General features: G+C 47.7%; 1 protein-coding gene across 6 annotated transcripts in view; it reads left to right on the top strand.

The window, feature by feature from the left end:
• The first annotated feature begins 757 nt into the window (after positions 1 to 757).
• TEP1 (telomerase associated protein 1) overlaps positions 758 to 12090 on the top strand; it is a 48878-nt gene continuing 37545 nt past the window's right edge. For 5 of the 6 annotated variants that reach the window (XM_034648318.1, XM_034648317.1, XM_034648315.1 and 2 more), the window contains exons 1-9: positions 1855 to 1914; positions 4623 to 5105; positions 6191 to 6373; positions 6681 to 6815; positions 7528 to 7689; positions 8105 to 8266; positions 8579 to 8656; positions 10228 to 10352; positions 10553 to 10710. In XM_034648318.1, the coding sequence (XP_034504209.1) occupies positions 4647 to 5105; positions 6191 to 6373; positions 6681 to 6815; positions 7528 to 7689; positions 8105 to 8266; positions 8579 to 8656; positions 10228 to 10352; positions 10553 to 10710 (1462 nt within the window). In that variant the 5' untranslated portion in view covers positions 1855 to 1914; positions 4623 to 4646. Of the gene's footprint in view, positions 1030 to 1854; positions 1915 to 4622; positions 5106 to 6190; positions 6374 to 6680; positions 6816 to 7527; positions 7690 to 8104; positions 8267 to 8578; positions 8657 to 10227; positions 10353 to 10552; positions 10711 to 12090 lie in introns of those variants that run through there. The other variant, XM_019810204.2, reaches the window with a different exon arrangement.

Here is a 12090-nt window from a genome sequence, read left to right as displayed (position 1 = left end):
TTTATACTTCTTTAGACATTTTATAAATTTTCAAATTGTGTGTGTATTATGTATTATTATTTATACATTGTAGTTCAGCGTTATAAAGGGGGCATAAAATATTTGTGATAAGAAGGGAGTGTCGGGACTGATAGGCAGGTAGCGAGGGAAGCATCTAAGGAAAGAAACTGGAATCTGGCTCAATAATTCGAGAAGATAGGATGCCCCCAAGTCAGAGCTGAACCTAAGGTGTTTACCTGACAATGAAGGGTACCTTCCTGAGGAAGGGGATGTTTTCCAGAAGACAGATAATCTCTCTTACCCAAGGTAAGCATATTTCTCCTGCTACAATGTGTTTGGCTCTGTTATTTATGAAATGGCACTAGCATTACCATCCTAAAGGTCACTTGTCTCTTTCCAGAGCCTGGTCCTACCTTCTGGGAAAAGTCCTACTTAGCCTTTCAGGATGGCTCCAAATGGATTCTTTATGATCCACGGATCTCTCCCAGGTGGACATTGGCACGCTTTCAATTCACTCTGCCTTAATTATTCCATATCTACACCTGCTTACAGGCACTGGTGACACACTGGTTTCACCTGGTCACAGGCCATTAGATTTTCTCACCTTTTATTTCCGCTTTCACCAAGTAACTTTAGGAATTAAGAGCCTGTCTTTGACACCAAGAGAAAAGGATCTCAGCGAGGCAGCAAACACGCCAAAATCCTTCCCAAGAAACGGAGTTTGAGGATACCACCGGAGAAAGGAGGGACGGGAGTGGGGCGGGGACTGAACTCGGGTCCCGGAGAGGCTGCAGCGTCCTCGACGCGCGCGGAGCCCCGGCCGGCAGCTCAGCCGGCAGCTCAGCTCCCCGAGGCCGCCGCCCCCGCCCGGCCGCGTCTCCCTCCCCGCGCACCGCCCCCCGTGCGCTCCTCCTCCGGTTTCCCACTGGCGGAGCCGCGAGCCGGCCCGGCTTCCTGCGGCCGAGAATCCAGACGCTGCGCGTCAGCCAGCGTCGTCAGCCCCGTGGGTTCCGGGGACGGTCGGGTGAGGTAGGAGCCGGTCCGGGGCGCTGGGCTCGGCCGCGGGGAGCCGGCGGGAACGCCTAGCTCCCACTTCGGACGCTCCGGAGAGTCGGGAGGGCTTGGCGCCGGCGGGGAGCCCCTGGCCGCCGCGTCCTCCGGGCTGCTCGGGACCGGGTGTGGGTGTGGAAGGAAAAGTGGGGGAGCCGGCGGAGGCCGCGAGGGAGAGGGAGGGGCAGGGGATGGAAGGGCACGGAAAGAGAGCCGGTGAGGATGAGTCACTCTGCTCTGTGCGCTCCTTGGAAGGGAGAGTAGCTGCCATTACCGAACAGAAGGTGGTGTGAGCACGGCTCCTAATAACGGGGTGTGCTGAAGCAAGAGGCAGCATGAGCCCGCTTAGAAGCGGTTTAATGTGTTAACGCGGCAAGGTCGCCAAGATGCGCTACGTGCAGAATAGCGTCTAAAGTGGGGTCCTCTTTGTGTAATGCAAATAAAAACAAAACAAGACGGGGGGGAATAAACATGTATTTGTATATGTATAGAAAAGTGTCTGAAACTGTTCATACGGAAGAGTTAACAGTGTTATCTCTGGAGAATGGAACTGGACATGGGATGTTTACTTTTCGTTTGTAGTCCAGCTGAATCTCCCTTCAAAACTCTAGGGTGCAAACAATATTTAACTGTGTTTTTCTGTTAACTTAGTTTTTATCGTAAGACTTTTAAAAATTTATTTATTTATTTTAAAAGATTTTATTTGTCAGAGAGAGAGAAACAAGGGGACTGGCAGGCAGAGGGAGAAGCAGGCTCCCCGCTGAGCAAGGAGCCTGGCAGAGGGACTGGATCCCAGGACGGTGGGATCGTGACCTGAGCCAAAGGCAGACGCCCAACTGACTGAACCACCCAGACGTCCCTATTGTAAGACTTTTTATTTTATTTTGTTTTGTTTTGATATATCTTGAGTCAGTTCTGAGATTTCCCACGCCTTTCCCTAGGGGCTTACATAGTGCAAAGATGTGAGGGACGTGTACAGGGCATAGAGGCCGTCATTCTTGGCGGAATTTGTTCACACTGATGCTCTAGTGTCTGGTGAGATATCACTGTCTTTTCTAGTTCTGGACTGTCAGTTCAAGTCTTGGAAGTATTCTGCATTCCTGTCCCTAAGCTTCTGTATATTAAGATCTAAGTGATCGACTTAACAACATACTTATTCCTAAAATACTTACATGTAAAGAGGAGATAAACACTTGTCCAAATAAGTAAATACATTCTTAATGATAGAAATTTAAGCATTTTCTCAGGCAGAGGTTCTTAACTTGCAGTTCATGGGGATTCTAGGAGATCCATGAATGGACTCCCTGAAAATTGAGGGTAAAATGGTATATACTCATGTTTTTCTGTGAAAAAGCTACACAGCTCTCACCAGATTCTCAAAAACCTCTAAATCCCACTGATGAGGCATTATGGAAACAATGGCGAACAAGGTGAAAAAGGTCTCTGTTCTCAGAAATTTATAATCTGCTGGAGGGAAAGACAAACAGGCAACTACAATGTAAGGAATATGTTCTATGATAGAAGAGGTTTGCTGTTGTGAGAACATAGTGAGAGCCACGTATATTAGACTAGGGCCGGCTGTCAGCAAAGTTTCCTTAGAGGAACTGACTATTAAATTGAGGCCTGCAGAGTGGCAGGGAAGTAGAATTTGGACTGGTAAAGGAGGAGCTGGGGAAGGAAGTGCTCTTGGTAGTAGGAAGAGTGTTTTAGGCATTTGCCTGTGCAAAGACCAAAAGCCAAGAGACACCTTGGCAATTCATAAATTTCAAAGAGTGTGTATGATCGCAGCTTAGATGGGAGTAGCAGCGAGAGATGAGGCTGGGAGAGGATGAAAAACTAGACTGTGTCTGTGAACCAGACAGCGGAGCTCTCTGACCCTCAGGGAGTTTTATTTGAGTAAGGAGAAACAGGGAAGGAGTAGGCAAATAGGCAAACAAAATAATCTATCATGGTAAAATAAACAAGGTGGTGTAATAAATGGTGGCTGGGGTATATACTTAGGAGCTCCTGTAGACAGATCTACATACTATGTGCCACATGGATAGGAGGGTTTCAACAAAGGTGGTGGCAGCAGAATGGAGAGAATTGGATAGACTGGAGAGACACTGAGGGAGTAGAATCGATAGGATTTGGTAGTTTACTGGATGATAATAACAAATAACAATAGCTTCCATTTACTGAACACTTACTAATTACCAGGCACTGTTCTAAATGCTTAATACATTTCTATTTCTTTCTTTTTTTTTAAAGATTTTATTTATTTATTCGACAGAGATAGAGACAGCCAGCGAGAGAGGGAACACAAGCAGGGGGAGTGGGAGAGGAAGAAGCAGGCTCATAGCAGAGGAGCCTGACGTGGGGCTCGATCCCATAACGCCGGGATCGCGCCCTGAGCTGAAGGCAGACGCTTAACCGCTGTGCCACCCAGGCGCCCCTCTATTTATTTCTTTAACAACTCTATGAGGTGAACGTTTATTTCAGTTTTGTAGATGAGGAAACTGAGGCGCAGAGAGTTTAAGTAACCAGCCCAGGTAGATTCAAGTTTCCATCAGGATTCAAGCTCAAATCTATTTCACTCTGCATCCCTGTAAGCAGAGGGGGGAAAGGAGAGGGAATAGAGTAGAGGAAGAGTGGGAGAAAGATGATACATTTGGGGTCTGGAGTTTTGGGTACCTTTGAGTCATCCAAGTGGAGATGTCCGATAGGCAAATGGATAAATGAATATGAAGCTCAGAGGAGATCTAGGCCAAGGAGCTAATTTATGAGTTGCCAGCACGGAAATGTTATTGGGAGCCTATCCTGGGGAAGTATATAGGGTCAGAATAGAATTCTACGGAGCTTCAACTTTCAAGCGATGGCGGGGAAAGAGCCGCCATGAAGAGGGGGTCAGAGATGTAGGAGGAAAACCAAGACAGCGGCACCAAGGCAGCCAAAGAAAAAAGAGAGTTTCAGTGAGAGAGTGAGCAGCAGTGTTATATTCTGCTTGAGAGATGAGGTAAGATAAGGGCCAAGATGTGCCTGTTCTCAGAGTAACAAGAATTCCATTGGTTAACCAAGAGGACAGCCTTGGAGGAAGAGAGGGGACAAAATCCCATTTAGTTGGTTGAGCAGTGAGTAGGGGGCAAGGGAGTTGAGGTTGGTGAATATAGACATCTTGATCAAAACATTTGTTTCTCTAGAGCTAAGAATCTAGAGTTCCGATTACAAGTGTGACCCCTATAGTTAGTTGGGATAACACTAACAGCCCTAGGGGGCTCCTTTACCCATTCAGGAGGAGACATGTCCCTTTGTCTCCAGCCCCCTCCCCTTTTTTTTTTAATACTTCTCTGCTCTTCGGCTTCTGCCTTATCTGTTCCCTACTCCTCTCATTCAGAATGTTCCCTGCATTCTCCCTGTATAATAGTTTCTGAATACATCCTTAGAATGAACCCACTCTTAGAAAAAGAAGTATTGGTTGTTCCCTGCCTGCAGGTCACTGGCATTACCAGGAGGACTATGGGAAAGACATAGTTCCAGTGCAAACACACTCCAGTGTATCCCGGAGCTCATTGCCTGTCTTTCTTTCCTTCTAGGCATGTACTGGCTGGGCTCCAGCTATGGAGAAACTCCAAGGACATGCATCTTCCCACTTGGACATTCTCTCCTTAGAGAACCGGTGCCTGGCCACACTCCCCAACCTGCAGCCCATGAAGAAACCACATGGGCATGTGTCTGCCCACCCAGACATCCTCTCTTTGGAGAACCAGTGCCTGGCCACACTTCCTGACCTGAAGACCATGGAGAAACCACATGGGCATGTGTCTGCCCACCCAGACATCCTCTCTTTAGAAAACCGGTGCCTGGCCACACTCCCTGTTCTAAAAAGTACTGTGTCTGCCAGCCCCTTGCTCCACTGTCTCCAGAGAGCTCCCCTGGTGCAAGCTGCTCTGCGTAGCCTACCCTCCGAGCCTCCAACCTGGAGGGCCCAGTGCCTCTCAGAGGGACTAGGCTGTCTGAGCTGCCCCACGGCCTTGAAGTCCGTCTCTGCCAAAGAGAGAGCTCCTGAAACAGCTCTGGTAATAGCTCCAGGCGCTCATCCTGACTCCACCTGTGTTGGATGCTCTAGTCCCTAGCTGTTGGTGCCACAGTTACCCCTCTGAGCTGCTCTGTGTCTGTGTACCTTCTGTCCTCAGGTGCCCTTGACCCTCGGGCTGCCTTCTTCAGCGTCATTACTTTTATTGCATATTGAGTTCAGATATTCTGGACAGTAGAGCCAAAACAGAGCCTGTCCCTAGAAAGCCTCTGCTCAGGACGAGGGGCAGCACGATGCTGCAGGAGCAGCTAATCAGATGCTTTTGAGATCTTATGTCAAGCAGGGGATGCACCTGCTATTCCGTGGCCCCCTTCCCTGTACGTACACACGTAAACATATGTCCACTTATACACATCGATACAAACACATTTACCATACAGGGCAGAATCAGTACAAAACACACATTCCTTCTGTATGGACTTGGGATTCAGACTGAGGCAGAGGCGATATTATCTCTGCCAACTATAAGCCATACAACCTTGGCCAGGACTCAACCTTCTGAAGCTCCGATTTCTTCCGCTTTAAAATGTGGTCAGTGAAAATGTGTCTCAGAGTGTCAGTGTCAGGATTACTATTGCCATCTTACATTTATTTAGGGCTTTGCAATTTGCAAAGAGCCATAAATATATTATCCCATTTAATCATCGAATGGCACCCATCGAATGGTGGTAGGGAGTAGGGAATGAAGAAGATGACTCAGAAGTTAAGCAGTTCGCGGTTGCTGGGGGGTTGATCTGGGACTTGGCCCTTTTTCTTCTGGATCCAAAATATCTTAATAGTCTCATAAGAAGTGTGTTGTGAGGGGCTCCAGATTCCTAGGCTGTGGCATCATTAAGGAGATGAAAACGGGAATATTCCAAAGCATCTGAGCAAAGGCTCAGAAGATTGAATTGGGAAAGGTGGTGTGCGTGACAGTGAGGGGTCACTGTCAGCCAGGAGAGCCGGACGCTGGGGTGTGAAGGGGGAGGGAGGAGGAGTTTTGGTGCTGGAAGATAGATGTAGACATCCCTGTGCCCGGGATGTGCCTTCGGATCTGTCTGTGTGGTTAATAACTGCCACTATCTCCAGGGTCGTTGTTCCTCTTCAGAAGAGAAGATGCCAGAAGAGAAGGAAAGGGTAGAGGTTCAAATGCCTTTTTATAATCTAAGCTTGGGAGAGGAGGAGACGTTGGAGGAGCCTGTCCTGAAGCTCACTGCTGGGGACTCTGACTCTCATCCTGGGCCCACTGACCAGGCCCTTAAGGACAAGAAGGTAAAAGTTCCGGAGTTGGGGAGAGGTTGATGATGCTGGAGGGAAGCGTGTGAGGTGGTGTGGGAGGGGTGGTGACCAAAGGCCGAACCAGATCCCCTCCACAGATGGAAGGGGAAGAGGGGGCATCACCCAGCTCTTATTTCTCACTCCCTAGTCACCTTTTCTACCGTCTCAGTTGAACAGACATCTTTCTGAATGTGGGGTCATTTCTCTCTGCTCTTGATTGCATAAATGGGCCTGGGTGGGTGCTTGAGTTGGTCCTCATCACCTCTTTCATCCCTTGTCCCCTCTCTTTCCTGATTCTCAGATGGTTCTCATAAGCTTGCTGTGCTCCACTCTGACGTCAAAGGGAAACATAGAGGATGCAGCTGACCCGACCTCGGGTACTCTCTTTGAAGTCTGTAGTGAACTTGCCCCCTTGGAGCCTGAATTCATCCTTAAGGTACTGTGGTGTGAAGGAGGGGATGGGAATGGGAAGCTGGGAGGTAGGAACTGTGGCCATGGTGTGGGAGGGGGATGGTGGCCATTTTGGTGGGAAGGGAGTAGGATCTCTGGGTGAGTCTGAGGGCTAGTGCCTGGGGTTCTCTGAGGAGCGGGGAAGGATGAGATTGGGAGAGGATACTAGAGCTTATTTGTTTAGTAAGTACACAAAGCTAGGCCTTGAGGGTCACTTCAACAGATGTAATGAGACTTGGATCTGGCTCTTAAGAAGCTTATGATATTGTTAGGGAAGCAGAACACTCCCAAATATTATCTAAATCCAAATGGAGTAATAGGTAGTGAATGTTGCAAAAACAGAAACGGGGGAGGGGGAAGTGTTTTCTCTGAAGCTTTGGAAGATGGCCGGTTTACTCAGCAATTCGAACCCTGGGTCATTTTCGATAGACCTCGATAGTGGGAAACCTTCTAAGTACCTGGTTGACTTGGCACGTGGTCAGTAGACTCAGAAGAAGCCATGCTACAGAGCTGGGTGAGGGCTAGGGTATGGAGGATGTAGCATGCCAAACTGGGAGGCTTGGGCTTTCTATTTTACAGACCATGTGAAGAACTCAGGAAAGGTTTTATGCAGGCGGATTAGGCAAGCAAGCTAGTTTGGGGCATGATGCTATGGGACAAGTGGCTGAGTTGCCAACTCTCCCTGCCCTGTGCCCTAGGCATCTCTGTACGCCAGGCAGCAGCTGAACATCCGGACTGTGGCCAACAAAGTGTTGGCCATTGCTGCCTTTTTGCCGGTCTGCCGCCCCCACCTGCGACGCTATTTCTGTGCCATCGTCCAGCTGCCTTCTGATTGGCTCCAGGTAGCTGAGTTCTACGAGGTATGGCACTCAGTTCCCTGAGCTTTGGCTCTCACTGGTTCCCTCTCCTTTGCTCATTGCATCTCTGTGGAAAATTCTCAGCTAGTTTCGCCTCCCCTCAGCTGTCTTCAGCTTTGCTTCCCAAACAGGACAGCTTCTCCCTGGATTGGGTTGGGTTGTCCAGTAGGGTAAATATGACTGAGGAGAGCTGGGCCACAGTTGGAGAAAAATTGGTCTTATTCTGGACCTTGTGTTTACGATGCAGGAGATGAGAATCAGAGAAGTCGCCGACTGGCCCAGGATCATAGAAATGATCATTTTAGAGCTGGGGCTGGAAACCACCTCCTTCTTCTGTGCTCTCATTTAACCCTGTGAAGTGGTCTTGCCTTGTTGGTTTGTGTCTCACTTCTGATGGTCTTTCCTCCCTCTCTGACAGAAACTGGCTGGAGGAGAGGAGGACAAGCTGGTGCCCCTGCCTGCCTGCCTGCGTGCTGCTATGACCGACAAATTTGCCCAGTTTGATGAGTACCAGCTGGCTAAGTACAACCCTCGGAAGCACCGGGCCAAGAGACGCCCCCGCCCGCCTCCCCGCCCTCCAGTCAGTCCCTGCTCAACCTGGTCATTCACAGCCAGGCCCCTTCTCTCTGGAGAGGAGGGGGGTGGTCGAAGGAACATGGTGGCCCTGGGGGATCCCACACTAAGCATCTGACATATTCCTCCCACCAGAAATAAAAGGAGTCAGAGAAGGGCTGAGGAACCGAGTAGAGCTCAGGGAGCAGAGAGGGCAGGGCCTACCTCTTTCTGGGCTGGCTTCCTTTTTGTAGAAATGGGCTTTTGGAACTATTGGAATGGATCTCTCCAAGGACGATTTCCATTTCCTGTTTTGAAATTGCTTCTCCTGTCCCTACAGAAGACAGGGCGCCCATTTTCTGAGACACAAAAATATTTGCCGAGGTACCTTAGGCCTCTTAAAGATGAGCAGAAGAAGGTGAGTGCCTTGTTCTGGGGTTCCATATGAGCATGTAAAACCTTTTCTCAGCTAATATTTAGAAATGGAATTCTGTTTGGTGTAGAAATACTAATGGTGTGGTGGGAGCATGCCGGTTTCCTACCTGGGGAGTTCTTAGTCGTGATTATAGGGTCGGGTTTCAGAGCACTGGGAAAGGTTCCTTTTATTTCCCATTTTGCCCCCCTTGATATTTACTGATGGTGACATGTCCAGCTGGATAATTGCGTTAAAAATGTATGAAATAGGGGCACATGGGTGGCTCAGTTGGTGAAGCATCTGACTCTTGATTTCGGCTCAGGTCCTGATCTTGGGGTCATGGAATCGAGCCCCGTGCATTGGGCTCCTCACTCAGCAGGGAGTCTTCTTGAGGTTCTCTCTCTCTTCACCCCTCCCCCCACTCTCTGTCAAATAAATAAATGTATAAATAAATAAATAATGTATGAAATACCTACCTTCCATAGGAAGTTTTATAAACAAACCAAACCAAACCTTTTGCAATAATGACAAATAACGTACTGCCCTTCGTGGTTAAGAGCACAGAGTCAGGATTTAGACCTGGGTTTGAATCCCCCCACCAGCACCACTTGCTGGCTGTGCAGCCTTAGCCAAATGACTTACCCTGTCTTACTTCATTTTCCTCAGTTATAAAATGGGGATAATAGCACCTCATTGGGTACTTCTTTGGGCTTTTGCAAGGATTAAATCAGTTATTGAATTTAAAGGTTTTTTTTTCTCCCTCAAGATTTTATTTATTTTTTGTGTGAGAGGGAGAGACAAGAGCTCCCACGAGCTGCGGGGAGTGGCAGAGGGAGAGGGAGAAGCAGTTTCCCTGTTGAGCAGGGAGCCTGGTGCGGGACTTGGTCCCAGGACCCCGGGATCATGACCCAAGCCACCCAGGCGCCCTGAATTTAAAATATTTTTAACAATACCTGGCACTGAGTAAGTGTCAGCTGTCACCAACATCATTATCATTCAGATAAATTATTAGGAAAATAATATGGTGGTATTACAAGAGAACACATTCTCAGTTGGTCAGCTGATCGTTTCTCTTCATTCTAATAACATATCCTAAACTTAGCTCTTCTATCATAGAAGATTCCGCCATAGAAGATACCATAGAAAGCCAACTTCTTCCAGGTTTTTCACTCCTCACAGCTTGCATTGTGCGGATAACCTCCATTCCCCTCCCCCTCCAAGTCTCAGTGATGTAGATAAGAGCTGCTTTTCCCTTTCTCTCTGGGAACAAGATGTTCTCTGTTCATTCCATCCCTAACTTGTTTTTTCACAAGCTGGTTATCCCATGTTAACTATTGATAGTTCAGTCTTGTATACATAAAACACTGTGACCCCAAAGAGCTACTATGGTATGCCCCCTGCAGGAGCTCGAATCGCTGGAGACTTTTGCCCCCTATTCCTACTCTTTGCCCGGATCTACTCTGGGGCAGGAAATTACCTCATAGGTATAGGAGGTCTGCGGTTCTGATTTCTGAAGCAAGTGACATGGTCCTAGATTAAAGGGCTGCTGTGGAACTTGGGGGATATTTCCACAGTTTGAGGAGACCTACAACGCGGTGCCGGAGCGAAAGCAGCAGCCGAGGTTCACTCTCAAGAAGTTAGTTCGGCGACTGCACATCCGGGAGCCTGCTCAGCACGTCCAAGCCCTGCTGGGCTACAGGTGAGAAGACGCACCCCGAACACACCTTCCAGCTGGGTGACCCCGGGGCTTTTCAGCCTCCACGGCCCCGGAGCCTGTCGTTCCGACCCCAGCAACATTAGTGGCAGGCACCACTGACTGGCTTTGACTGACTGACCTTTTCTTTTCTGAGTTATTTTCAGCTGGCTTTGAAATGGTAAGCTTTCCCTCTTCTGTCCCAGATATCCTTCCAACCTACAAATGTTTTCTCGAAGTCGCCTCCCCGGGGCGTGGGATGCTAGCAGAGCTGGGAAGCGGATGAAGCTCCCTCGGCCAGAGACCTGGGAGCGGGAGCTGAGCCTGCGGGGGAACAAAGCTTCTGTCTGGGAGGAACTCATTGGTACAGTGACTCTGACCCTGTATTCCCTTCCTCTCTTCCCCATCCGCACCTCTACTCAGACCCTGAGTTAATTTCCGTGGCCTGATACAGTTATTCTCTTGCCTGGTGGTTGCATCACTGAAACTGATTGGATTTATGAGGTTTGCCATCGACTATGCCCAAGCAGACCAGTGGTGCCTGCTTTGAGTGGCACTGGTGTCATAGGAAGATCATTATTGCAGATGTGGTTAGGTGATACACAAGCCCTTATCAACACGGGACAAAAGTGGTACCTTCTCTCTGATCTCACTCGTATCATACTGGGTAAGTCATCCAGTCAAGGTGGGACTGGCACATGGCATCTTGGCATATTGAAATCTCCGCAGGAACCCATATTTCAGACATGGACATTCTAGGTAATCTGCCCATACTTACAAAGAGAAAAAAAAATTGAATTGGGAAAACCAAGTTATTTCAGTCTTCTGTTTATCTCTTTTCGTTATTGTTGTTAGTTTATTTTTATCTATAGAAGCCTCTTTCTATTCTCTTTTTTTAATGTCCTCTTCCATCTTTGAAAATTTCAAGTCAACTTCTATCTGTTGAAAAACATTTTGCTGTAGAGCTTTTGACTGCTTGAGTTCTGCAGACTTCATCTTTTGGGGCTTCAGAAGTCCCAGGTTTTTTTTGTTTTTATCTATTTCTCTGTGAACTGCCACGTGCAGATTGTGCCCAGGGCAGCCCGAATTCTCAGCTGCTTGTCTGTCAGTGCTCTCACTGTGTGGTTGGTCGCGGGGGGTGTAGGCATCGGAATCACATGAGAGTTAAAACACACACATGCACAGACACACACGCCTGACAGCCTCTTCCCCAGCATTTGATACTTCGGGTGGAACAGGATAAAGTAGCCTGGATGGCAGCCAGGATGTGTAGCTGATTCTGGTATGTGTCATCTCCACTTCCTCCCTCTGCCCTTGAAAATTAAAACTGTCATTTATCTAGGCGGAGTCTAATGCCCATAGTTTAATCCAGTGGTCTCCAGAGTTTTTTGGTAAGATATTGCACAAAACGTTTTGGTATGCATCAGAATATATGTATATATAATTTAAGTAATTTTGTACTAGTGAATTATGTACTTTAGGAAATACATAAAATATAATTATACAAATACAGATCTGAAAGTATGTATAAAAAATAAAATATAAAAAATGTAAATATAAGAATAAAATAGAAGACAAAATGTAATTAGATATACAGACCCCTCTTTGGAGACCACAGGGATCATTAATAAATCATTAGCAGTGTTTTGGAATGAAATCAGCGAACTTCTCAGTCTAAAAGATAAATGTTCAATTTATTTTCTAGTATCATAAATACGATATTGCACTTAACTTCTTATCAAAT

This window comes from Ailuropoda melanoleuca, chromosome 20, assembly GCF_002007445.2.
Source record: "Ailuropoda melanoleuca isolate Jingjing chromosome 20, ASM200744v2, whole genome shotgun sequence".
Lineage (NCBI taxonomy): Eukaryota > Metazoa > Chordata > Mammalia > Carnivora > Ursidae > Ailuropoda > Ailuropoda melanoleuca.
Note: the sequence above shows the minus strand (reverse complement) of the source record. Positions and strands in the feature narration are given on the sequence as shown.